Source organism: Megascapheus bottae, chromosome 12 (assembly GCF_031878675.1).
Source record: "Megascapheus bottae isolate mThoBot1 chromosome 12, mThoBot2.hap1, whole genome shotgun sequence".
Classification (NCBI taxonomy): Eukaryota; Metazoa; Chordata; class Mammalia; order Rodentia; family Geomyidae; genus Megascapheus; species Megascapheus bottae.
This window is the reverse complement of record NC_143520.1, coordinates 54,683,984-54,711,769: the sequence shown is the minus strand read 5'-3', so window position 1 is coordinate 54,711,769 and position 27,786 is coordinate 54,683,984. Positions and strand designations below refer to the sequence as shown.

Below are 27,786 nucleotides of genomic sequence, written 5' to 3'. Positions count from 1 at the left end.
ACAGGGGCCAGGAGCATAGCCTAGTGGAAGAGTACTTGCCCACCATGCACAAAGACCTGGATTCAATTCCTTGGTAACACATACATAGAAAAGCCAGAAGTGGTGCTATGGCTCAAGTGGCAGAGCACTAGCCAGGAGAGGTGGCTCACACCTGTAATTCTAGCTACTTAGGAGGCTGAGATCTGAGGATCGAGGTTCAAAGCCAGCCCAGGCACTGAAGACTGCAAGACTCTTATCTCCAATTAATCTCTAGAAAATGGGAAGTGGGGCTGTGGCTCAAGGAGTAGGGCAGTAGCTTTGAGATGAAGATCTCAGGGACAACACCCAGGTCCAGGGTTCAAACCCCATGACCCACAAAAAAAAAAAAGATGATTGGGAGAGGGTGGGGGGAAGAAGGAAATGGGGACAAAAACATGAGAAGGGGTATCAATGTGCAAGAAGTAATGTACCTACTACCTGATAAATATAACTGTAAGCCCTCTCTCTATACATTATTCCACCAATAAAATTTTAAAAAAAGAAGCTATGATAGATATAGTTAGATAAAGGTGATATAGATACAGATATTGATGACCTAGATATAAATATACTGTGGAATATTTCAGACATAAAAGAAACATGACATCATGCCATTTGCCAGAGAATGGATAGAACTGGAGAATATCATTTTGATTGAGATAAGCCAAACCCAAACATCAAATACAATTTTTCTTATCAAATGTGGAAGTTAGACCTAAAAGACACATATACTTTTATGCCTATATACATAAAGTGTGTAAACATAAGTCCTTAGTATATGACTAGGGGACTGCTTAGGAGGATGAGGGGAAGAGGAAAGGGAAAATGAAGGATGGAGGTGAATAATTCTGCAATGCAGTTTAACCCTGCAAGATTATGGTGTGACGTGTATCAATGACAGCTGTTCACATTAGGAGGTTGGGAAATCAGGGACAGATAAGAAAGCTCTGTTAGAGACAGAGATATCAGCAGGAGAGAGTTGGACTAACTGAGAGTATGAATCATAATGAATATCCTTGAAACAGGACAGTGGAGCTAGTAAAGATTGCATTGGGAAGAGGAGAGGGGGTAAGGAAGATTGGGAGAGGCTGCAAGATTGATTGGAATATATTGTAAGCAGATGTAAATATGTCACAATTAAATCCCCCTTGTGCATTTAACATATGCTAATAAAAATCTTCAGAAAGAAGAAAAATTGTGTTGATTAGAAACCCAGATTTGCATTAAGAAGAGATATATGCTAGAAAAGAAAAGGAATGAGAGTAAAAAAAAAATTTAATTCATTATCTTTGCTTATCTATCAGGCAATAGCTTCTTCCCAAATTGATTTATGGATACAGGAAGTGCATACAGCCATGCTATAAAGAGAAGCCAAAAATACTCTCTTTTATGGTTCTTGTACTGTCCGTGAATAAATGGTATAGCGTTGTTTGCAAGAGGAAGTGAATTAGATCTGAAGGAGCAGTGCGAACTCAAGGGAAATGGCAAAAAGTATAAATAATATGCTAAGAAAGTGTAAAAAAGGGAATGGTATAAATTTTTCAGTTAAAATCGGAGTAGGCAAAAAATAGTATAGAAAGAAAAATCTAAAAAAAATGGCAATGAATAGTAAAATGTAATCAATTTTTTTGTTTCCTTGAGATACTGAGGATCAAACCTAGGGCCTTGTGTATACGAGGCAAATAAAAATAAAAATAGGGGCTGGGAGTCTGGCCTACTGGTAGAGTGCTTGTCTAGCATGCATGAAGATCTGGATTCGATTCCTCAGTACCATATACACAGAAAAAAGCCAGAAGTGGTGCTGTGGTTCAAGCGGTTGAGCACTCTAGCCTTGAGAAAGTCCAAGGCCAGTGCCCAGGCTCTGAGTTCAGACTCTGGAACTAGCAAAAAAATAAAAATAAAAATAGTATCAATGCATAAAATAAATATAATAAAATCTATTAAAAAACCAACTTTGGCTGAGCACTGGTGGCTAACACATATAATTCTTTCTACTTGCAAGACAGATATGAGGTTTGAGGTTCAAATATGTCCTAAGAAAATTCTTGAGACTCTTATTTCCAGTTAACCAACAAAAAGCCAGAAGTGAAAGGAAAGATTAAGTGGTAGAATGCCAGCTGTGAATATATGGGGCTCTGAATTCAAGCCCTAGTAAGCACACACACACACACACAACACACAACAAAAACAAACAACAGAATAGCCGAATAGCCAGGTACTATAATCCCAGCTACTTAGGAGACTGAAATCAGAGGACCAAGGTTCAAGACCAGCCCAAGAAAAGAAAAAAAAAATCCTTGAGATTCCAACTTCAAAATAATCATCAAAAGGCAGGATTAGAGGCATGGTTCAAGTGATGATAGAGCACCAGCCAGCATGCAAGCCTACCAAGCATGAGGCAATGAGTTCAAACCCTGAAATTAGCAACAAACAAATGAAAATCCTGACTTTGTGTGTGAAGCATACTTCAGTGTTCTGACAGTTCACTTTCAAAACTCCTTTTCTACAACTGAATAGTGTTCTAAGTGCTTGCTTTTTCCAGCCCCTAAGACAGGACTGCTTCTCCCAGTGAGGAAGTCTCCTGAACAAAGAGGCCAGGGGTCCCCATGTGTCCCACCATCCATATCCAGTCCTGCCTAAGCCCCAGGTAGCCTGCTGGGGAACAAGGCTGAGTCTGGCTAATGATTGAGCCATCCAAATATTGACAGAGCCCTGAACCCACCATAGCCCAACCATATGCTTCTGTACTCCTTACCGGCCCCCTGGCTCCTTGTCACAGGACACACAGCAGAGACTTTAGAGCCGGCCACATTCCCACCCAGACATTGAGACAAATGAGGGACCTCCCTGAGGTCTCTATCCCCTTCATCATAATGGATGGTAGCCCTCTAGCGGTGATGAGAGGACAGTGGTTACCAAGGGCTAAGGGTTCTTTCTCTGTTTTCTTTTCTGTGCCAGTCCTGGGGCTTGAACTCAGGGCCTAGGCACTTTCCAGAAGCTTCTTTTTCTCAAGGCTAGTGCTCTACCACTTGAGCAATAGCACCACTTCTGGCTTGTTTTGTTTATGCGGTACTGAGGAATCGAACTCAGGTCTTCAGGTATTCTAGGCAAGCACTCTACCACTGAGCCACATCCCAGGACAATAGTCTATTTTATGCCTGCAGTGAAGGTGTCCAGATCAGCATGTCTGCAACCTTTGCCGCACAGTTGTTTCCAGTGCTGTCTTCAAGGGCTTCTTGGCCTCCCCTAAAGGCTTGGGTGGCCTACAACTTCCACAGTCCTTCAGCATCTCCTAATGTGTCCAATCTCATTCATTGGCACACTCACATCTCTCCTTCTCATCACTCTTCCCCCTGGGCTGAACTGGGTAAGGGAGTCCGCAGGAAGCAAGAGTCAGTCCTGAGCCCCACCCCAGGGTTTAGCAACCATTGCTAACTTCTCCTGGATTTTGCCATGGTGTCAGAACACCCTTCCCCAACAGTATAGACATGGTAACCTCAGTTTGGGGCTTTCCTGAAGGATCCAAGGAAGAAGGTAGGCAGAGCCACCTCCAGTCCCTACTCTTTTTTACTCAACATAATTGCTTGAGGAACTAAATAAAATCCCACTCATAAAACACGTGACATGTAGCACACAGTCAGTACAGTCGATCTCACTCTAGAACAGCCCAGAAAAGGATGGAGAACAGACAGAATTGCAAGCTGGTATGTTTGTGGCAGGTCCCTTTAATGTGCCGTAGTCTGCCATTCAGTAGCCCAGCCCCACTCCAAGAATGGCCTCTGGGGACCAGACATGGTTGGAGAGGGGGTGCTATAGTGTCTAGGTCATGAAGGAGACATCTTTGTCCCTGATGTGGCTGTGGATCCAGTCGAGGTAGCGACTGACTTTGGTATAGACGCCATAGTTGTTAAGAAGCCCACAGCCCTCACCCCAGCTCACGAGGCCCACCAGGAACCAGGTACCCCGAGAAAGGGCAACCATGGGCCCCCCACTGTCCCCATCACAGGCATCCCGCCTGTCCCCCAGGATCCCTGCACACAGCATGTTCTCTGAGACCATGTTACGCATGGCCTGGATGCACTCATTGCGAGGGGCCACGGGAATCTTGATGAACGTGAGGATGAAGGTCCGGTTCCTCTTGACATCCTTCTCTTGGCCGTTTTGATAGCCCCAGCCCGTCACGATGGTCTCTTGGCCAGCCCGAGTGAGCTCACGCTCCGCAAGGCCACTGTCTGGGAGACATATGGGCACGATGGTCTTGGAGAGAGAGACAGGCTGAGCCAGGTGGATGAGAGCGATGTCATTGTCGCTGGTGCGTCGGGTATAATTAGGGTGGATGAGGATCTCCTTGATGTCCAAGTCTACCTCCCACTTGTCCCTGCGCCGTAGGTCATACTCGCCTGCGGGAATGAGGGCATTAATGGGAGATTCTTAGGGGAGTCCACAGGACTGCAGTGGTCCTGCAGACCAGCCTCAGTGAGGGCCCGATGTGGGTCCATATCTGGGGACAGTTCACCATGTGCTCCAGGCATTGTGGCCCACAAGTATTAAAACATAAAGGGACAAAATTCTGATCTGGATTTGGGACCTACAGACTGAACATGAAGACCAGGGAAGCCTGAGGCCTCTAAAGTGTGACTCATGGTCACACATGGGAGAAGTTCAGAGGCAGCAAAAGCCAAAGAGGCGGAACAAGAACACCCCGCACTGGCAGGGGAAAACAACAGGTGAACTGATGGTTCCTGGGACTCAGGGCCTGGCAGTGTCACACTAAGCCCCATTGGGGGCTGTACTGAAGGTAAATGTAAGGAGCCTGAATTTGGTCATTCATTCTCAATACACCTCTTCCTTCTTCTTCTTCTTCTTCTTTTTTTTTTGTATATGGTCAGGTAAGAGTTCCTTCTGAAATGGTCACAGAATAGGGTGTAGGCTTAGAAACCCCTAGACGACGGAGGAAGCAGTTGACAAGGCATCAACTCTTGCTCTGAGGTCAAGTCTTGTAGGTCTATAGAGTGCAGGGAACTAAAGCACACACCCCTGCTCCACCTGAAGATGAGTTAGGAAATGAGGACATGTGTGACCCCCTCGAGTGGATGCCTGTACTGAAGGAGATTATCACAGAATCCTCTGGCTCCCTGGAGTCATAGGGCAGTCAGGGTGCAATACATTTAGCCTCTTTCTCAAATCACCTTCTGTGGACCTCAAACACCCTGGAACCATGGTCCCCTAAACCTGCATGGCCCCACCCCACCATAGGCCTTTGGTATCCCCTCCCTCCTGGCTACAGTCCGCACCAAGTCTGACTGTGAGCTTCCGGGACTCGTCCATGCAGTGAGCTGCAGTCAACACCCAGGAGGTATGAATGAGCACTCCCCCACAGGCCAGCTTTTTCTTTGAGTCCAGCAGAATCACCTGGAGTGGGGGTGAAGTGGTGATGTCACAGTGATGCTTCAAATGTCATGGGTCACATAGGCACATATAGACTTAAAGTCCTTTTCTGTTTAGCACATTGCTCAGTCTTAGGCAGCCTGCCTTGGAGCATCTCTCTGTCTTGTTCCTGCATTCATCAGCACAACACCACAAAGAGTTCCACTACCCTAGGACAATTGGGCCAGCCTTTGCTGCCTCTGGGAAGATTTGTGGTGCCCTGGCTGCCTTGGGTATGTCCCATGGGTTACCCTAGCTTATGTTCTGATGATCATCCTATCTATGATCCCGTGGGGCTGCCCAGTGTTTAGGGCCCTGACATTTTCCAAGGCCACTTGTCAGTTTCTATTTGTTCCCAGCTCAGTGCTTGAGAGAGGAGAGACCTAACCCTTCCCACTCCGAAAAAAAAAAAAAAGTGCCAGTTCAGGCAGAAGAGGTGCTCAGCATAAATGCCCCCCCTCCCAGTCCTGTCCTGTGCAGGCTTCTCAAACTCCCTTTCCTCCACCCCCTTGAAGTTTCATCTTTCCAGCTTTTCGCACGTGCACCCTAGTACTGGAGCTTAAACTCAGGGCCTCACTCTCTTCCTTGGCTGTTTGTTTGTTTAAACTCAAGGATGGCACTTTAATCACTTGAGCCACAGCTGTTTGGTGGTTAATTTGATATGAGTCTCACAGGTTTATTTGCCAGCACTGGATTTGAACTGTGATCTTTGGATGTCAACTTCCTGAATATCTGGCTCTTTTTTTTTTTTTTCCTAGTCCTAGGGCTTGAACTCTGGGCCTGGGCACTGTCCTTGAGCTTTTTTTTTTTTTTTCTAGTCCTAGGGCTTGAACTCTGGGCCTGGGCACTGTCCTTGAGCTTTTTTTTTTTTTTTTTTTGCTCAAGGCTAGCATTCTGCCACTTGAGCCACAGCATCACTTCCAGCCTTTTCTGAGTATATAGAATCAAACCCAGGGCTTCGTGCATGCTAAGCAAGCACCCTAGCAAGGCCATACTCCTGACCCTATCTGGTTCTTTTAGAATGCAACAACTCTCCTTTCTTCAAATTCGCCTCCATGGTAGCACAGTCTACAGACCCTGCTCAGGGTGCTCCCCACATACCACCTGAGTCCCATCTGTCCTTGTCAATCCCACCCCCCACACATACACAGTCCCTGAAGGAACAGCAGTGCTTTCCTCCCCTCTTCTACATCCTCACAGGAGCTCCAAGGAAGGTTGATTCACCCTTGACCCAACAAATGAAGAAGCATTCATTGCCTTTCATCTCACCTGCCAGGGACTGTCTCCTTGTTTGGTCAATGTCCCATTGACTATTCTTGGGTCCAGCAGGTCCTCTTGTTCCGTGTCCCGTTTCGCATGACTACGCTTTTTCTCTATTCGTTTCCCCAGCTTCCCACATGGGAAACTCACTGAAGAAAGAGGGAGATGTTAAGGGATATGCCAGATACTACTCCCTCTCCTTTTGATCCTCTTCCTGACATAAGCTAGTTTGCCACACTGAAGCATCTCATGGATAAGTGATGCTTAGAATACCTAGTATTTGCAGCTAACCTTCTCTGGTCAGTCAGACAACCAACAGTGCTACAGAATGACCAAGCAGCAGCATCATATAGTCATCACCTTGTACAGGTTGTTAAATGTCTCAGATATTTGTTACATCCAAGCAAGGGCTCCTACTAGGGTGCTCACAAGCTCTTGACAGAGGGAAGGGAAGACATTCTTGGAAGAAAAAGGTGAGTATTCTCATAAAGTCCCAAGGAGCCCTGAGCACAACTGAAAAGTCTGTCTTCCCAGCGGTGAGAGCACATTATAAACAACCAAGGACTGGATGATCCCAGGGTCTTCTCCTAAGGGGCCTGGAATGCCAGGTTGGGTGATCTAGTGTAAAATGGTAGGATACTATCAGCAAGGGAAGCACGTAAGGATAAAATGGAAAGGAGACAACAGCAACAAAGGTCCAGAAGCTAGACAGCAGGTGGACATGGTAACTAACTTAACAGACTGAAAATGCAGATATACTGCCCATGATAGGTTCAGAAGCCTTGTGGTACCACAGCCCCTCAGAAAGCTGCGATTCCCTGAGGGGCACTGCAGGTACCACTGTGCATGGTGGTCTGGTGAGATTTGGCCATATATAGATATAGCTAACTATAGTGGTAAGTGACTATAATCTTAGAATTCAGTAGGTAATAACAGGAAGGGGTTCAAGGTTAGCCTGGCTACACAAGGCTCCTGTCTCAAGGAAACATAACATCAGGGGGGTAGGAGAAATCTAGAGATAGATTTCTAGAACTCTTCTTCAGTGGCTTGGCTCTTCCTCCCTCCCCTGCACAAGGTACACTAGAAAGTATGATCTGGGGACTGTTGATGGCTGTACAAGAGTATCATGCAGGCTGGGAATGTGGTTTAGTGGTAGAGTGCTTGCCTAATATTCATGAAGCCCTAGGTTTGATTCCTTAGTACCACATAGACAGAAAAGCTAGAAGTGGTGCTGTGGCTCAAGTGGTAGAGTGCTAGCCTTGAGCAAAAGAAGCTTAGGGACAGTGCCCGGTGGCCTGAATTAAAGCCCCAGGACTGGCCAAAAAAAAAAAAAATGAGTAGCATATTTGACTGGCTACAGGGAGTCACTAAAGCCTGCACAGCAGCCAGTTCCTCTGCCCACCATGCTCCAAAGAAGCAAGTATAAACAAGCTCCAGCAGTCTTCCAGAGTTTACTCCACAACCCACATAAAGAGGAAGCCTTAACATCTTCACAGCACAAAGGTCTGCCAGTGCCCCCAGTCTTCTGATAACCTTACAAGATAGCTGCAGTCATATGTACCAGGCACTTTTGTTAAACTCTGTTTGGGCCGGGAGTATGGCCTAGTGGTAGAGTGTTTGACTAGCATGCACGAAGCCCTGGCTTCAATTCCTCAATACTACATATACAGAAAAAGCTGGAAGTGGTGCTGTGGCTCAAGAGGTAGAGTACTAGCCTTGAGAAAACCCAAAAATAGTGCCCAGGCCCTGAGTTCAAACCCCAGGACTGGCCAAAAACAAAAACAACAGAAACCAAAAAACAAACATACAAAAAAGACCTATAACCATTTAAAATACAAACCTTAAAAAAGAATGCTTTCCAGTAAAATAATTGGAATGTAGAGTTGTAAAAACCTTGGAAGAAACACAAAGTGAAAGAGATGGAAAATAGAAGAGAGAATGTAAAGCAAGGGAAAAGAAATAATGAGATGTCCAGAAAGAGGACAAAGAAAGTAAAGGGGAGATTGTCAAAAGGGGAGATTGTCAAAGAAAATATTTTTCTAGTGTCAGTCCTGGGGCTTAAACAAAGGGTTTAGGCACTGGCTGTAAGATTTTAACTCAAGGATAACATACTACCACTTGACCCATATGTCCACATTCTGGTTTTTGGTGGTACTTGGAGATAAAGGTCTCACAGACTATCCTGTCTAGGCTGGCCTCAAACTGTGATCCACAGATATCAACCTCCTCAGCAGCTAGGATTATGGGAGTGAGCAAATCAGATGATATGAGCTTCCTTACTGAAAGGGTAAACCAAGTGCACTGTATGAGCAATGAAAAAACCCACACCACAAAAATGTGCTGAAATTCATAATAAAAATTGTAAAGGGCTGGAAGTATAGACCAGCAGTAGAACACCTGGCAAGCCTAAGGACCAGAGTTCAAATTCCAGGAATGTCCCCCTTTTAACAAATTTAGTAAATGGGAAAATGAGCTAAACAGACTTCTCAGAAAAAGAAGTTTAAAAAGGCCAACAGACACATGAAGAAATGCTCAATATCTCTGGCCATAAGGGAAACAAAAATCAAAACAATACACTGAGCTCACACCCTATAATCCTAGCCAATCAAGAGGATAAGATCTGAGGATTTAGTTTAGAAACCAGCCTGGGCAGGATAGACTGAGAGACGCTTATCTCCAATTAATCATCAAAAAGCCAGAAGCAGCGCTGCAGCTCAAGTGATAGAACACTAGCCTTGAATAAAAAGCTCAGGGACAACACCCATACTCTTATTTCATGCTCAAAGACCATCCCACCTGAGTTAGAATAGATTCTCAAGAATAAAAACCAAGCCAGGCGAGGTGGCTCATGCCTGTAACCCTAGTTACTCAGGAGGCTGAGTTCTGAGGATCTTGTTTCAAAGCCAGCCCAGGCACAGAAGTCCCTGAGACTTTTATCTCTAGTTAACCACCAGAAAACCGGAAGTGGCCCTGTGGCTCAAGTGGTAGGCCTGTAGCCTTGAGCTGAAGAGCTCAGGGATAGCACCCAGGCCCAGAATTCAATCCCATGATAAACAGGAAAAAAAAATAGAAAGAAAGAAAGGAAAAGAAAAGAGAAAAGAAACATGGGCCTGGAGTTTGGCCTAGTGGTATAGTGCTTGCCTAGCATGCAAGAAGACCTAGGTTTGATTCCTTGGTACCACGTGTGTGTGTGTGGGGGGGGAGCCAGAAATGGTGCTGTGGCTCAAGTGGTAGAGCTCTAGCCTTGAGAAATCCCAAGGGCAGTGCCCAGGCCTTGAATTCAAGGCCCAGGACTGGCAAAAAAAAAAAAAAAAGAAAGAAAGAGGAAGAGGGAGGAGGAGGAAGGTGGAGGCAGCAGAATCCAATAAGAGCTTTCAGGATGGATGCTGGTGGTCTCAATCCTAGATGTGCTCAGACTGGGGAGATGAATTTGCCTCAGGAGATGCCCCAAGCTGAGGCAAGACTCCTGGAGACAGGCAGGCAAGTAAGAGACTCAGCAGTGCTGCACAATGGAAGGGGCACATTGATCAAGATGTACTGTACTTGTCAACTGCCATGAAATCCCTTTGTACAACCACTTAAGTGTGTGTGTGTGTGCGTGTGTGTGTGTGTGCGCGCGTGTGCTGGGCCTTGAAGTGGCCTCTTCAACTTTTCATTCAAGGTTGGTGCTCATAATTAAAACGATGTTTTTAATTAAGAAAATGAGAGGGGAGAGAGAGAGAGAGAGAGAGAGAGAGAGAGAGAGAGAGAGAGAGAGAGAGAGAGAGAGAGAGAGAGAGAGAGAGAGAGAGAGAGAGAGAGAGAGAGAGAGAGAGAGAGAGAGAGAGAGAGAGAGAGAGAGAGAGAGAGAGAGATGCTGACAACTGGCCCAAAGGAAAGCCCCCTCCCCGTCTGGCAGCCCTGGTCCTGCTGGGGTGGAATGTCTCCTACACGCCTTGGAGCTTCCTGCAGCCAGGGGCCCCGCCGGCTGCTGGCTCACCCGTGGGCTTGCAGTGCCTTTGGTCGTGGGCCAGCTTGTAGCCTGGCGCGCAGCTGCAGCGGCGCCCGCCCGCCTCCTCCTGGCAGAAGTGTGCGCAGCCTCCGTTGTCGACCTCGCAGTGGGAGAAGAGCGCCTCTGCTCCGACAGGACGGGCGGAGATGGGCGCCGGCGCGGGGCGCTGGGGAGTGGCCGCCCCTCTGCCCCCCGCCCACGGCCCCCCCCCTCACCGTGCTGGCAGAACGAGCCCTCCCAGCCCTCCGAGCAGTTGCAGCTGAAGCGGCCCATGCCATCCATGCACTCGCCATGCTCACAACACGCGCTGTCACACGGGTGGTCCAAGGGCGGAGCCTCGCACTGGTCACCGTCTGCACGCGCCCGGGGAAGGAGTGGAGAATACGGGTGCTACCAGCGCCTTGCCCGCCGCTCCGCCCCCACCTCGCCAGTGACCCAAATCCCCAAGGGGGGGGGGCCGCCCAGCCAAGGGTCTGGCATGTACCCACCGTAGTACTTGGTCCAGAAAATCAGCTGAGGAGAGAGAGGGGGGGGGTGAGTGAGGGGCTAGCCCAAAGGCAAAGGGGGAACCCACCCCCGTCCTGGGCGGGACACATACAAGTGAGGGGACAGAGCTTCCAACCAAAGAGAGCTCAGTACTTGATTGACTACAGCTATGCGCGCAGCAGGCTTCCATGCTCCCCTCCTGACATGCCCTGCCCCTTGCCCCCACCCCGCAATAGCCCCCCTCCCAACACACCTCATGCAGAAGAGCGCTGCTCCATGTGCTATGCCATGGTAGGTTTTGCAGCAAGGGACCCCACCTTTCCCCATGCACTTGCTCTGTCTCTTTCCAGCCCTCTTGACTTTGGGGAACCCACCAAGCATCCAGTCTTTCCCCAAACCAGGATTCTCAGAGTTGGTAAGACACGGTTCTCTGGCTCAGAAAATCTGGGGCAACAGACTTGCTAACCAGATCCCAGCTGCCACTACTGCTGTTAGCTCTGACCTCCAAACTGGAGGTCCCAGACTTCTACCTAGCTCCCGAAGAGTCTGAAGGGAGGCACTGAGTAACGCGGGTCAGGGGGTCTCAGCCACACATCTTGTCCTGAACAGCAGGTGCATAGTCAGAAATAACGAATTGTGGTCTTTGGGCCACATAGAGAAAGAGACAGAGGGCAGACAGTCTTGAACAGTGGAGGAAACTTCCTACGAGATGGAAGGAAACTTCCTAGGTAGATGGGATCTCGGTCTAGAGCTGAGTGTAGAGATGGCAGATGTCGCTAGATCTGTCTAGAGCTATATATTCTGCGTTTCCTGACGCTCATAGCAGCGTTTTTGTTTTTGTTTTTTAATTCCCATGTGCTTTGACCAAGCCCACAGAGTCAATGTCCACATCCCCCCAACAAGTTGGGAAAGAAACAGACTAGTGCCCACCCCACCCCCAGATTCCAAACAGGGCCTCAGCAGTGGCTCCCAACTGCTCCTCCAGGCCTTAGTTGGTCAGCAGCCCGGCCTTGAGCCTCATCCCCTGGCCCCAGTGGTGGTCTTACTGTGGCGTCCACATCTTGGAAAATCTCTTTGGCCTCCTCGAAGTCACAGACTTCCTCCACGCATTCCCGCTCTAGGTTTCCTGGCCGGACCTCCTCCAGGAAGGAGTTAGAGCGTTTCTGGATCCGCAGCACCTGATGAGCACGCTCACTGCTGGAGAACACCGACTCTGGATGGGGATAAGGGGCTCACTGTGGTGGAGAGAACTAAGAGGGGCCATGAGAGGAGCCAAGGAAGCTGAGCTAGAGAGAGCTTTCAAAGGCTTTGTCTCTGGCCTCTAATTCTTGATTATGAGACTGATTGTGACTCTCCACACCAGAAAGATGTTCACTGAAGGACAGGAGCCTGCACCCTTCCAGGAAAGTGCTCTGAGACAGACATTGACCTCTATCTTCAGCTCTCTAAACCTCAGTGTGCTCATCTGAAACTGGAGACAAGATGACTGTGTAAGCCCAAAATGACAAATTCCAATGGCTGCTGCTGAGTCTGTAGAGTTTAATTGACCCCTTTTGCTCTCCCACTTTACCCCTCAACCCCCTCTTTCCTTGTCATGTGATCCTCCCTCCCCTCACTTCCTCTTGGGCAGGGACACCTGGAGAATTGAGATGTGTCACCTAGTGGATATTGTGTATCACCAGTTGTGTTCCAGGAAGGCTCTGAAACATGGATTAGGGAGCAGCAAGGAGGGAAGGCTCACATGAGAGGAGTAATGGCTGGAGAGAAAAGCAACCAGAAGATGTCACTGGGTTGAAGTGACTAAGGAAGTGGACACAGATAGGGACAGAGTTAGGGGAGCAGGAAATGGCATAGCAGGCAGACCTAGCAGCACAAAGAAAGTCGCATGGGCAAGAGCAACCAGAGTGGCTCTAGCACAGTCCATCAGTCACTTGCTCAATTCAGAGGATCTTCACTGCTTTCTATTGATGTGAGGGTGCAGGAAGGGCCTGGGGCAGGACAGGGAGGTACAGGTGCATTGTAGAAAGAAAGGCATAGGCAGTGTAGCTAAAGGCCTGGCCATGGGCCCTTCACTGCTGAGGGAATAAGTGGGTAAAACAGAAAAACCCAGGAGACTCTGTGACCCAGCCAACACTGTGACATTACCAAACATCTGCCCCAACAGCTAGCCGAGCTAGGCCTTGGTAATTGACTCATGTCATTTCTGCTCATTCCAAATCCCACCAAGACTCACAGGAGCTGGGTAAGGCGAAAGGTTCCTGCAAGGTCTTATGCAGACTCTAAGGGTCCCACGGTGGTGTGGGGATAGCCTTACCAGGAGGGGCTGGTATGCCAGAAACTTCCCAGGTGATCATGAACAGCAGAAGGCTTGCAAGCTGCCACATTCTGGAGTTGCTGACACCTGTCTGAGAGAACTTCTAAGTTTCTGGCAGCCCCACCCACTGCTTCCGTGCCCACTCCCCTCTCCAAAAAAAAGGAAGTTGAATGAAAGGGTTAGCCCTATGTGATCACTGTCAGGATGGAAGCTGCAGTTGAACATCTTTCCTTGTTCACTAGACACAGAGGTATTTTGTCTTCCGTCTCCTTCCGTGTATGGGGCTAAGGTCACAGAACCTGGTAAAGGAAAAAGACTGCAGAGTCCTCGTGAAGATCAAGGACTCAGTTCAAAAAGGCCTGGTGGCAGGATAAGACCTGCCCTTCTTTTTTTGTTTGTTTTTATTTAAATCTTTACTATGCATCATACTGTTCTAGAAAATATCTGCAGCCATTTAAAATAAATTATAGTGAGAGGAAGAAGAAAATATTATATAAAATATTATTTTCCCAAAGTGACTTGTGTTCTCCTTTCACATATTTTTTCTGTTCTATTTTTTATTGTTGAGGTAATGTATAGCAGAGTTACAGTTATATTTGTCAGATAGTAGGTGCATTACTTCTCACACATTGATACCCCTTCTTATGTTTTTGTCCCCATTTCCCTCCCCCCACACCCTCTCAATCATCTTGTCTTCCCCCCTTCCCTTTCTTATTTCAAATAAACATATATACAGAATGCCAGGTAACAAAGTCAGATGAGATTAACCAAAGGGCAACAAAGGAGAAGAAAAGTAACATAGTGCATTTAGAACAACAATCACTCAAGAGAAAGCTCTTGTTTCTATATCCTTAGCGATCCTTTCATTTAGCCTCATCCTATTTGACCTTATATATCTAGGTTTTGCACTATTGTAATCCTCTGCTAGGTGTGTACTAATTGTTACAAATGAGGAAAACTATTGGTAATGATGGCAGGGTAAGGTAGCTATGACTTTGTTGTCTAATAACTGAGCTACTAGAAATACTAGCAGATGCTGACTGCATACAACTCTGCAGGCCTTGAAGCTAGATGGCCTAGGGTAAATTTCTATGCATACTCTATGGCAGTGGTGGACAAGAAGTTTATCTGCTTGGGCCACTGCTTCCTCCTTTGTAAAATGCATTGTGTATGGTGTGCCTGGGCTACATGGTGAGACTCAGGGAAGGAAAGAAGGAAGGAAGGAAGGAAGGAAGGAAGGAAAGAAGGAAGGAAGGAAGGGAGGGGAAGGGAAGAGAAGGAAGGGAAAGGAAAGGAAGGGGAGGGAGGGAAGGAAGGAAGACAAAGAAGAGGAGGGGAAAGAAGGAGAGGGGAGGAGAGGAGAGGAGAGGAGGGGAGGGAAGGGAGTGGAGGGGAAGGGAGGGGAAGGGAGGGGAAGGACTCAGAGAGGGGAGGACAAGTCCATAAACAAGAAGAGACAAATCTGCAGATATAGGACTCAAGCCTGGTCTGTATATTTGTGTGGCTCCAAACCTGGAACTTTAACCTCTGCCCCAAACTGCTGGATGCCCTGCCCTGCAAGGTCACAGAGTCTGCTCTGCCTTTAGAGACCAAACTACCCCCAAGTCTAGATAGGCAGGCCTTACTACCCCAGCTGCACGCCCTCTTGGCCTTTCTTTCCCCCCTTGCCAACTTCCTCAAGCTTGGTGTGCCATTTAATCAAACTTTTAAATCTGATGTCCTGTCTTTAGAGTTAAGGATAAAGTGGGGCTAGAGGATCTTGGTTCCAAGAGCTATGGGCCTGTGGAAACCTCCAGATAATTACCACTTGACCCGCAGTCTGAAAAGAAGAAGGCATATGTTGAGAAAATCCTTAGAATATGGTACTTGGATCGGAAAGTATCAATCCACATTTTGGCCTAACAAGTGTCAGATACCTCATTTCTTTTGACCCCGAGTTCTATCTAGCTGACTTGTTCAGGAAGTTCACCTCTTTATCCTTGCTCAGCTCTCCCCCTCCTCCTCCAGACTTTTTCCCAGTGCTGTCTTGAAGGGGGACTTACAGTGGTTAGCCGTGGAGAAACTGCAAGTTCGCCCTCCTGCCGCCATGACAGCCTGGAAGTTGGGTTAATCCGTAACCACAAATATTTGCTTGGCCCTCAGTGCTGAGTTTCCCTCTCCCCAGACAAACAAATGGTGCTGATGACATTCCTGATCTTGGTTCCCGAGATGAGCTCATTTGCCAAAGCTCAGCTCTGCTCACCACAGAAGCTGATCAGCAAGGAGGGAGGTAAGGCCTGGACCTACTCAAAACCACTGGCATAATGAGTCTTGTTCTAGTCGCGTAATGACTGCTAGGAAGGAAGACATTGCTTCTATTTTGCAGGTGAGGATAGTTCTACCCAAGATAATTGATTTGTCCCTGATTAGCACAGTGGATAATGACTCCAAATCTTGGCAGATCTAGGATTCTGTTAATTATAAAACATTCTTCTTTATATGCTGTTATATAAAAACCAATTGTGTGTTTTGTTTAATTAAAAAAATCAACACATTGTGTTGAATACACAACGACATGTCACTGTGATTGTTGACACGGGTTCCTACCACACTGGAATGGACCCTCAGTGCTAATTACTTAAGTGACCCCACCCACCCACCCACTGTACTTGTGTTGAAAACAGAAAAAGAGCCTGGCTGGGCTAGCAGGAAAAAGCCCCCCACACCCCATGGAAGTTTTACAACACTTACCATGGCCTCAGATAGTCTTCTGTGCAGTCTTTAACATATGGCCTGCTGGACATCATACCATGACCCACTGCCCTGAATGACTTACACATGACCAGTGAGTTGATTGGGCCCCAGAAGTGTGCACCACAACTGTACTCAGTAAGAGGGGCTATTGTAGATATAGTGAGCTCATGTCGACTGCATGGAACCTCAGATTGGGTCTGGGAACTCATAGTGTATGGCCCGTCCAATAATATTGAGAATCACTTAGTTTTCTCCTAGAGACTGACACCTTATTAACCCCCAAACCTCACATCCTAGGTGGTACCCTCCTTTGGGGCTCCTAACTAGTAGGAGCTCTACTTAACTTCTCCTTCAGTGTAGCTTTGCCATTTCACTTCTCCTGTTGTGTTCATGGATTCATTCTTTGAAACCATAGAGACAAAGGACCTGTATCAGTGTTGCTTGCCCAAATTCACTGAGCTGGTGTAAGGCAGATCTGTATCAGAAAGAACTCCAAACTTCTGACACTACTTGGCCTCTGTGTGAACATGAAAGAAAGAGACAGATAATTGAGAAAAGTTGTAGAGAGTTCACAGCTGGGAGGCTGGAAAGGAGAATGGCAGAAAAGTCCAATTAAGAGTCATTGCGTGTGTCCCGCAGTCTGCAGTAGTAGAGAGGCTTCCTTGCTCCTTTGCTCCCTATGAGTGCTGGATGCAAAAGCTTGAGGTCAGGCCCAGGCAATAAGTTTGTCCTCACCCCAGGTACAGAAGCTCTGAAGATAGGTACTGGAGAAATGGTGGGTAGGTGATGATAGGAGGGAGATGAAGCATGTAGTATTAGAATTAAGAAAGTAAAACATGGAGACCTGATGTTTAGCCTAGTGGTAGTGCTTGCCTAGCATGATTCCTCGGTACCACATACATAGAAAAAAAGCCAGAAATGATGTTGTGGTTCAAATGGTAGAGCTCTAGCCTTGAGAAAGCTCAAGGACAGTGCCCAGGCCCTGAGTTCAAGTCCCAGGACTGGCAAAAATAAATAAATAAAGTAAAATTACACTTCCCACCAAATTTGCAAAAAAGAGAAAGAAAGAAAGAAAGAAAGAAAGAAAAACAGAGAAAGCCAATGGAAGTTTGTAAAGGGCTGTGGCAGCTGCATAGAGAAGGGAAAATGAGTTCCTGGCAACTCATGCAGGAAGCATGGAGGCCAAGGATGCCAGAAATACACAAGGGCTTCTATATGCTTGAGGAACTTTTTCATTTGGTTAGTCTTTGCAATGCTTGGTTGCTAGTGATAAAACCTTTTTCTGCAGTCGGGGGTCAGATGCTCAAATCTATAATCCTAGCTACTCAGGAGGCTGAGATCTGAGGATCACTGTTCAAAGCCAGCCCAAACACCGAAGACTGTGAGACTCTTATCTCCAATCAACCACCAGAAAACTGAAAGTAGTGCTGTGGCTCAATGAGATAAAGTGCTAGCCTTGAGCTGAAGAACTCAGAGACAGCATCCAGGCCCAGTGTTCATGCCCCATGACCAAAAAACAAACAAAAACTTTTCTGCAGTGTTCTCTGTAAAGCCTGTAAGGTATGTACGTTACAGATCTGCAGCAGGAGACTTTTGCTAGAGTTTCATCTCTACAGCAGGCCACCACTGATTTCTTCTTGGGCTTTTCGTTCATAAACTCAAGTAGTGACATCTATGAACAGAAGAAATAGAGCTCCCCTTGGGTAAGATGTGTCCCAATAGAAGGTTGTCAGTGAAGTGGTTGTGTATGGGAGATATATCAGCCTATATATATCAACCTATATTTGTGTGTTGCTATACATACATACATTCATACATACATACATACATATTAGGTTGATTGATTGTACCCTATGCAAATGAGGTTGTACCCTATGCAAATGAGGTATAAGACAACCAAGACTTGTGATCTCAGTTGGTACTTGAAACTAGTCCTCAATCAGGTCCTTCCTGCTGTATTTCCCACCTCCGGGATGGTAGGGAAGCTAATTGAGCTGAGAATTTGAAATTAGGAATAATGAGGAAGGGCATTCAGTTCCCTGATGCTGGAATTTTTGAAGGCTAACTTCCAATTTCTGAGGTCTAGTCTTGGTTATTTTAGCTTAACAGTACTTTTCTATAGGAAGGTTTTTTTTTTCCAGGGGTCCTAAACCCTGACAACTAATTTCACTGATTCACAAGGTAAATGCCCTACCCTTGAGCTTCACCGTAGCTTCTCAGGAACTTGTAAAAACACCTCTTGGTCATGCTCTCCCCCAGGTGTCCTACCCTACAAGTCTTTAGCTGCCCTATGGACCGAGAATGAGGTGTTGTGGGTATTCATCAGGGGCTGCTTCCTCTCTATACCTACCTCCCTGCCCTGTCCTCCCTTCAACTTAACATGGTCCATTCCCTGTCAAGCCTACAGGGGGAACTATTGATCCTAAACCTGAATAGTGGGTTCTATCCAAAGCTATGCCCAAAGAAACTCAGATGCTCAGAGCCCTAACACCCCTACTCACTAGAGCAGCTGCAATGTTTCCAAATAACCAGTGCTTGGAAGTTGCAATGTCTGGCAAGCTTCCCAGAGGAGTTTCCAGGGCTTTCCTTTTCAAGAGGAAGGTGTTGGCCTACTGGGGTTCTGCGTGATGGACTATGTCATGGGTGTGCCTTGCAGAACCCCACCCCACCCCCACATCGACTCCCCAGGAAGGGAAGGCACAGGCCACTAGCCATCCTGAGTTGTGGAGTTTTGCAGGCTTAAGTTTGAGAATCTAAAGAACCTTGCATGCTTCCAGTAGAGGGCGCCCGCTGAAGTCCCAGATGGGTCCTCAGTGGCTTGAAGAGCAAGGTCTTGTCTGGCCTGCCGGGTCCCCTGAATTCAGTCATGCCTACTCTAAATACCAGAGCAGGAATTGAGCAGCTGCCAACCAGGACTTGGCACCATTTACATATCTTAGTATAAAGTTAAGTGTTCATCGCTGAGTTAAAATAAACTGCTCTGGTCCGGTCTGCTATCCAGGGCAGAAGGAGATGGAGAACTCTCTGTAGGATTGAGGACTGAAGTAAAGAAATCAATGGTGATGAAAGGCCGGTGATGGTGGCCAAATGTTCAAATGGCACTAACAGTGGGATACTGTGAAAACCTCATCTTTACAGTCAGGCTGCGGGAAGTTTAGGTCTCAACTTGGCTTCTTCCTCATTGCTTTAGCGTCCTGAGTCTCACTTTCCCCATCTCTAAAATGAGACTGAGAATACCACTTTCTTTCTTTCTTTCGTTCTTTCTTTCTTTCTTTTTTTTTGTCACATGTGGGCTTGAACTCAGGCTGAGCCTTTTTACTCAAGGATAATGCTCTACCACTTTGAGTCACAGCACCACTTCTGGTTCTCTGATGGTTAAAAGTCCCACAGATTTTTCTGCCCAGACTGGCTTCAAACCATGATCCTCAGATCTCAGCCTCCTGAGTAGCTAGTCCATGGACTAATGGCATCCAGCTTATTTTCCCTCCTTCCTCCCTCCTTTGCCCCCCTCTCCTTCTCTCCTTTCCTCCCTTCCTCCCTCTCTCCCCCCTTTATTTCTTTTGAGATAAGGTCTCCCTATGTAGTTCAAGTTGGTCTTGAACTCACAATTCTGCCTTGGCCTCCCAGTTGCTAGGATTATAAATATGTACCACTGCCACCAGTTTACCAGTGGTTGCTTTAAAACTTTGCTTTTTGGGGTTCCCTATCCTTTACCATCTATCATAGAAATCCAGGAAATTGTCACACAAGCTAGTATTTACCAGATGTAGAAGTCTTACTGCTAAAATCAAGACCATGACATGTAAACTGGTGTGGTTGGTTACCTTTGTATATTCATAAAATCTAGAAACCGTCTTAATTTAAAAAGCCCCAGGACCCCTTTCTTTCTTTCTTTCTTTCTTTTTTTTTTTTTTTTTAGAAAATGTCTGTTCATGCTCCCAAGCTGACCTTGTTTGAGCTCAAGCCATTCTCCCACCTTAGCCCTTGGCCTCCCCATTGCTGGGACTGACAGGGCCAGGCCACTGTGCCTGGCTCCATTTACATATCTTAGTATCAAGTGAAGTGTTCAATGCTGAGTTAAAATAAACTGCTATATCACAGAAGAGGAAACACCAAACATACTGTTGGTCTCACATTGCTTTATTAATCCCACTAAATATTATCAGTTGACATTGTTAACTACTCCTATTATTTAAGCAATCTATTCATTTTGCAAGAAAGAATACAGCCTAGGTAATTTTGAGCAAGCACCAATTTTTCATACTTTAATGCCCATAATTATGTATGATTTAAAATACACAATTTTCACAATTTACCCTGCCACATGCAGGTTGGGGATTTGGGCCTGGGTGACAGTCTCTAAAGAGAAGCCTATCCAAGGATATGCGCCCATCTCCTCCCCAGTGCTCGGGCTGCAGGCCCACTCCGACTCTGCCCAGTTCTCCGGAGTGGGCTTCCTGGAGGAGGGGGTCCCCGGTGCGGTCCGTGGGCTGGAGACCCCAGGAGTCCAGCCTCGTGGAGAGCGCGGCGGCCGCGTTCCCGAGGCCCAGGCTGGTCCGGTGGCACGCAGCGGGGCAGGACCCGCCCGGTGCCCTCGCTGTGCCGCCGCGTCCCGCGCCAGCAGCCGGGCCGAGCCCGCCCTACGCCCGCTGAGTCAGCGGTGAGTCATCGCCGAGTCCCGCCGGAGGGGATCCGAGGAGGTGAGCCTTTAACCCGCCCGTGGCCAGCCGGGCGCGGGAAGCTTCGCGGAAGTCAGGCCTAGCGCTGATTGCAGGAACGTGCCGGGCCCCTGGTCCGCAGCCAGGGCAGAACGTCCCGGTGACCCGGGGCCGGGCCCTTTACGTGGAACCTACACCGAGGCCCATGCTTTCCAAACCCTCATTCTCTCTCCCAACCCCAGCCTTCCGTAAAATCTACATTGTACACCACAGCAAAACATACGAGTGACACGCCCCTCCTCTCCTCCTCCTACCTCCCCCTCCTCTTCCTCTTTCCTCCTCTTCCCCCCCCCCCCCTAATGGTCAGGAAACACCAATTCATTTTACCACCGAGTAAGTTGCAACCTGCAGTCTACACACTGTATCCTCCGAGGCCTGGGCATCAGGTGACAGCTGCCTGTGCTCCTTCTTCACAATTTAACCTCCTTGAACCACAGCTAGATTCGCCTCTCCCCTCCCCTCCCCCACCCCAATAAACACCCATTGGACCTTGATGCGTAAGTGATTATGGGTGGGAGGAACTTGTCGCCGTGTGATATTTGGTCATAAATACATTAAACTTTTTTTGTTGGGGGTGGTGGTTAAGGCTCAAGGCTAGGGCTCTACCACCTGAGCCACAACAACACTTCTGGGTTTTGAGTGGTTCGTTGGAGATAAGAGTCTCACAGGGACTTTTCTGCCAGGACTGGCTTGGAACTGCAATCCTCAGATCTCAGCCTTCTGAGTAGCTAGGATTCCAGGTGGGAAATTAAGCCTGGCACAGGTGGCTCCCACTCCTAACTACTCAGGAGACTGAGATCTGAGGATCGGGGTTCAAAGCCAGATGTGAGATTCCTACTTCCAATTAACTACTAAAAAAGCTGGAAGTGGAGCTATGGCTCAAGTGACAGAATGCTAGCTTTGTGGGGGTTATGGTATGGCACCCAGGCCCTGAATCCAGTACAGGTACAAAGATAGAGGGGAGGGAGGGAGGGAAGGAAGGATGGAGGGAGAGAGAGAGAGACAGAGAGCAAGACAGAGAGACAGAGACAGAAAGAGGGGGAGAGAGAGAGAGAGAGAGAGAGAGAGAGAGAGAGAGAGAGAGAGAGAGAGAGAGGAGAGGGAGAGGGAGAGGGAGAGGGAGAGGGAGAGGGAGAGGGAGAGGGAGAGGGAGAGGGAGAGGGAGAGGGAGAGGGAGAGGGAGAGGGAGAGGGAGAGAGAGAGGAAAGAGTTATGTCTGTGATCCTGCCGAATGTCTTCTCTGATGCTGTTTAGCAGTACCCAGTGTACAGCAGGAAGACTGAAGGATTAAACACCCTCAGAGCAGCTGTGGCCAGGGCATCTGGTTAGCAGGTTCCATCGGGTAGACAACACACTAAAATCCCAAAGCAATTACACGAGGGTTAGGTGTCTTGAAGAAAATGCTACGGAAGTCAGAGACCAATGCAAAGCAGCAGAAGTGAGAGTGCTAATTTGTCAGGTGGAGAGGTTTAGTCAGGTAGAATCTTTGTAGTATCCTCCTTAGAGGAGCAGAGTAGACATCTCCTTCAGGACATAGAGCCTGAAAAATCTCCAAGGTAATGATGCCACTATGGACCTAGCACTGCCAGGGCTCCCACTGGACCTGTCTTGTCCTTCAAAATGCTGACAGCCTACTGCCAAAGCAGGATATAGGCCTTTGGCTCATTACAGCAAGAAACACATTAGGAGGAGCAGAAGCATCATATGTGCCAGACACATTCTCTGCTCCATAGGAAACTCCACCAGGGTGTGAACATTTTTTGGAGCTGTGAACATTGCTTTTTGCTGAGCCAGCATCTATTCTCCTGCTTTCCTTCTTAACAGCACCCTGATTTTGTCCAGGCATTCCTCCCCGCACATGTGCATCAGGGAAGCCCAGCCCTAGCCTGCAGTTCCTGAATGGATTGTGTGGAATCTGATATATCAGAGGATTCCATTGCTCTTGCCAATGTGTGCCTGGCTTTTCCTGGACCACAGATGACTTCAGGAATAGGCTTGTAATTAAATTCAGGCCAAATGGAATATGAGGATAAGTTTAGAACCTTCTGGGGGAACAAGTGTTCTTATTCTTTAAATAGGCAACCACCAGAAAGGCTCCATTCTCATCCACTATGGTAAGCAGATGTGGAGCCTGAGATTTCTAGAACCATTTGACTATCAGGAAGAAAGCAGAGAAATGGAGCCAGGGTTATTGCATCATACTGACCCTAAAGCCCTTTCCTCTGACCACAGAGGGTCTCCTGTAATTCATAGAGGGGCACATTTCTTTCTTAGAGTTCTTATTAGCATACATTAAGTATACAAATAACATAAGCTTATTTTATTTATTTTTTGCCAATCCTGGGGCTTGAACTCAGAGCCTGAGCACTGTCCCTGGACACACTTTTGCTCAATGCTAGAGCTCTGCCACTTGAGCTACAGCACCACTTCTGGCTTTTCTATGTATGTGATACTGAGGAATCAAACCCAGGGCTTCAAGCATATTAGGCAAGCACTCCACCACTAGGCCACACTCCCGGCCCCAATATAAGCTTATTAACATAAATAAATTAACCACAAATCATAAATTGTAATTGCTCTGATATTTATAACATATAGTGGACTTGGATCAAATTCACTCCATCTATGTTATTTAACCCCTCTCCCTCTTTCTCTGGTTTTAACTATTTTTAGTGGGGTTCATGGTGCTATTTTAATACATATATAAAATGTGCTTCATGTCACCCTCTCCTTTATTTACCCACATGGATTTTCCTCAAAAACAGTTCTTTTTTTGCAGTCCTGTCATATTATCATTATTATTTTTGACAGTAAGGGGATTTGAACTCGTGGCTTTGTGTTTGCTAGGCAGGTGTTTTACTGCTAAGCAACATCTCTCTCCTCTCTCCCTTTCTTTGTACCACTGTGCCACATCTCCATCCTTTCTTTTTTCTTTTTTTTCTTCTTTCTTTCTTTTATTTCTTTGCCAGTCCCAGGGCTTTAACTCAGGGCCTGGGCACTGTCCCTGAACTCCTTTTGCTCCGGGCTAGCACTCTACCACTTGAGCTACAATGTTGCTTCTGGCTTTTTCTGTTTATGTGGCACTGAGGAATCCAACCCAGGTTTGATGCATGCTACTCTACCACTAAGCAACAGACCTATCCATTCTTTTTGTGATGCCACTTATTTTTGAGATAGGGTCTCATTTTCTGCCTAAGCCTGTGCTGAGGTTTACTGATTTTAGGCTTCCCATTGTAGCTGTGACGACAATACATGCCACCACACCTAGTTTTTTCAGTTTGGATGGACTGTCATACATTTTTCTGCCTCAGCTGGACTGGAACTGCCATCTTCCTGAAGCTAGTATGTAGCTTGACTGCCAGTCATGAGCCCCTGGTACCCAGCTTGTTATCATTAATTTCCAGGTCTCAAATCTGCACATGAGTGAAAACATGATAGGTTGTAATTCTGAAGGCAGCTGGGGAAAAAAACACAATTCCAAGGTGGGGCTCCGCCTCACTAGGGCATGTACCTCTTTGTACCATTTCCTCTGGTCTTCCACTGATGTTTAGCCCAGGATGCCATTGAGAATCTCAAGTGGATTTTAAACTTCACCAATATAGATCAGTTTCTCCGTCTGTCCTTGCCACTGTTACACTTTGGACACTCCCCACTTAGAGTTTACCTGATGATTTCTCTTAACTACATTCAGGTTGTGGCAAAAGACATCACAATGCAGTGATTGGTCTTGATACTGCTCTAGTAGACAGGTCATGTTAACTGTGGTTACTTTGTTTAAGAAGTGTCTTCTTAAAATCACCACTGTAAAATTACTATTTTCCTTCATAATTAACAGATGTCCTGTGGAGAGCTGCTTTATGACTATTTCTTTTAGCATTTTTATGTACTAATTTTAGCATATGTCAATGATTTTTATCTGCCATGACTATTACTGTGATTTTTACCAAATGAAGATTTTCTATTTATATCATTCTTCCTTTATTTATTAACTGTCATCCTTCTGTAAAAAACCATCTCTTTTCCTATTTTTCCCCTTTTGCTATTGTGCCAGTGCTTGGGCCTGAACTCAGGCATTGTTGAACCTGGGCATTGTTCCTGTGCTTTTTCACCCAAGGCTAATGCTCTACCATTTGAGCAACTGTTCAATTTTCAGCTTTTTGGTGGCTAGCTAAACAGTCTCATGGACTTTCCTGACCAGACTGGCTTTGAATCCTCAGATTCAGGAGGCTGAGATTACAGGCTAAGATTATAAATATGGTTTATATTATTTTTTATGTCTGTGTGTACTCTTGGCTATTTCTTTTCTACTATGGCTTAGAATCTACTGCTATCTTATTTTCCTCATATTGTACCCCAATCTGGCTCTTGAGAGCTTGCTGGTTCGCACAATCAGTCCTCATTTTAGCCTTTATTTGTCACCTGGCACAAGATGCCTGGGCAAAAAGGGTAGAAAATCTGTGAGGCCCTGAGTTCAACCCCTAGTACCTTCCAATCCCCTAAATCCAAAACCAAAAGCCCCCATCTCATTTGGTCCTTGTCTCACACCAGCCCTGGAACTAGCCTGTTATTGTAGGATGATTTTGATAAAGTCAGACTTGGTAGAATAAAAAAGCAGATTCAAGCTTGCTGGCAGATAATAGTGTCTCTACACATTGTGCAAGGACAAGGGGAGTGTCCCAGTGTGGCTGTGAGTGTGGATTTGATACAGTTACACCCTTCTTACAGGGCTTCATTCACACTTTGTTTGCATCCGGGGCTGGAATGAGGAAGGGGAGGAGGACTTCCCTCTTTTCTAACTATGAGCACACATTATTTTTTAAATAGTTCTGTTGCTGAGAGCTAGCTGCTCATACCTCTAATCCTAGCTACTCAATAGAGTGGGATCTGAGTATCCTGGTTCAAAATTGACCTGGGCAAACAAATTTGACAGACTCGAGGCTCTTTAAAGTGGAATAAATGTCTCATCTTTTGCCTTCCCTTCCTGCACTAGCTCAGTGGTTCTCTTTAGATAGAGGCAGAATCAAACAAGGCAGAGATTCCCAGAGATGCAGTTAGCCCTGAACGCCTGGGGGTATACAAGCAAACACAACCTGCTGAGGATCCTACAAGATGTGTTCGGTATGGACATACGAGGTAGTGCAGAAAGAAGGAATGTGACTGGTAGGGTTTGAGTCTGGCTAGAGTGGCCCCCGAGGCGCACATATTGGAACTTAAGCCTCACTGTGAGGTACTAAATTAAGTATAGACACTTAATCTGTTTGTGGTGTTTAAAAGTAGGCCTCTGAGAGGAGATGAAGATTGGAGATCATCAGTGGAAGTCCCTATGACCAAATCCTGGTGGCTCTTTTGGAAAAATCAGGATTCAGCCTGGCGCTAGTGGTTCATGCCTAGAATCCTAACTACTCAGGAAGCTGAGCTCTGAGGATCACAGTTCCAAGCCAGCTGGAACAGTTCAGTCTGTAAGACTCTTATCTCCAATTAAACACCAAAAAGCTGAAAGTGCAGCTGTGGCTCAAGCACTAGAGTGCTATCCATGAGCAAAAGGGACCAGGACCAGCCTACAAAAGAAAAGACAGAATTTATGCCTACATCTATGGCTACCCCTCTTTCTATGTAATGCTCTGTACCATCTAAGACAGGAAGGACTATGCCAGCAAGAACACCATCACCAGACAGGGCTCCTAGAACTTCAACAGAGACATAAGCTAAAATTAACCTCTTTTCAAATTACTCTGCCTCAGGCATTCTGTTATAATAATGACAAACATAAGCACAGGGAGGGAATTTAGGAAATCCACCTTCCTGAGTCTTGGTTTCCTTCCCATGAAATGGGTATTGTGTGAGCTTCTTGAGTTGTAGTGGGCTCCAAAAGCCCCCAGTGCAGTGCTGGGAGGTCTTCAGAGAGCTTGGCACAGAGACATTCAAGAAGACTAGGAGAGGACCAGTGTTTAACAGTAGTTGAGTCCAGACAGGATTTAAGAAATTACTGAGAACTTGGGTCTAGAGGCTAGTGAGCATGATAAGAAGGGCTGAGGACCAAAGGCCCAAAAGGGAGGCCTTGTTCACCTGCCACAATTTAGAGGTTAAATTCACTCAAAGGCAGAGCACTTTCCTAGAAACAAACACAGGAAGGAAGGAGGGAAGGAAGGAGGGAAGGAAGGAAGGAAGGAAGGAAGGAAGGAAGGAAGGAAGGAAGGAAGGAAGGAAGGAAGGGAGATAAAGAAAGGGGAGAGGGAGGGAGGGAAGAAGAAAAGAACCCTATGAGTAACAGACAGCAAGGGCTGTCCTCTGGGGACAGTGGGGGCATGGCACAGTCAGATCTGGATCAATGAGGTGACTCAATGCCTGTAGCCACTGGGTAACTATAGTCAAAACATGACACCATGTGGTGATTGGAAGGCATTCATTGGGAGACAAGAGGGAGACTGGAGTTTTCAATGAGTGGTCTGAACAGACAAGCTGAGGCGGGGAGGCCTTGCCTGCACTGGGACCTTCCAGGCCTTTCTGAAAGGAACACAGGACTGTTAACATTAGAGTTCCTCCTCCGCATCTTGATCTGCAGACTCCCATCAGGAACTCTGCCCTGAGCACCTCAGATGGCAGGGTGCTCCAGGTCTGTGAGGTGGATTGTTTTTACATCCTGCTTTGTGGCATAAATTGGGTGACTTTGGGGAACTTAAACTCTGTCCTGATTGTCAAAGGGAGGGAAAAGGAGGTTGTGTGAAGAAATAAGTACCTTTGAGCCTTCAAAAAGTACTCTTTTTACAAAACAAGGAGGCAGAAGTCAGAAAGGTTATGTGACAGCTGGCATATGGCAGAGCAAGGAGCCAAGTTCCTTC

The 27,786-nt window shown here is 46.8% G+C and overlaps 1 protein-coding gene across 1 annotated transcript; it reads right to left on the bottom strand.

Annotated features, from left to right (window-relative positions):
- Positions 1-3,728: 3,728 nt before the first annotated feature.
- Positions 3,729-15,594, bottom strand: Proc (protein C, inactivator of coagulation factors Va and VIIIa). Its single transcript, XM_090342988.1, is given in 9 exon segments — positions 3,729-4,418; positions 5,313-5,430; positions 6,715-6,854; positions 10,685-10,891; positions 10,894-11,049; positions 11,185-11,209; positions 12,229-12,395; positions 13,497-13,583; positions 15,539-15,594. Coding segments are annotated over 9 exon segments (1,527 nt in total). The 5' UTR covers positions 15,585-15,594; the 3' UTR covers positions 3,729-3,837.
- Between the last annotated feature and the right edge of the window lie 12,192 nt (positions 15,595-27,786).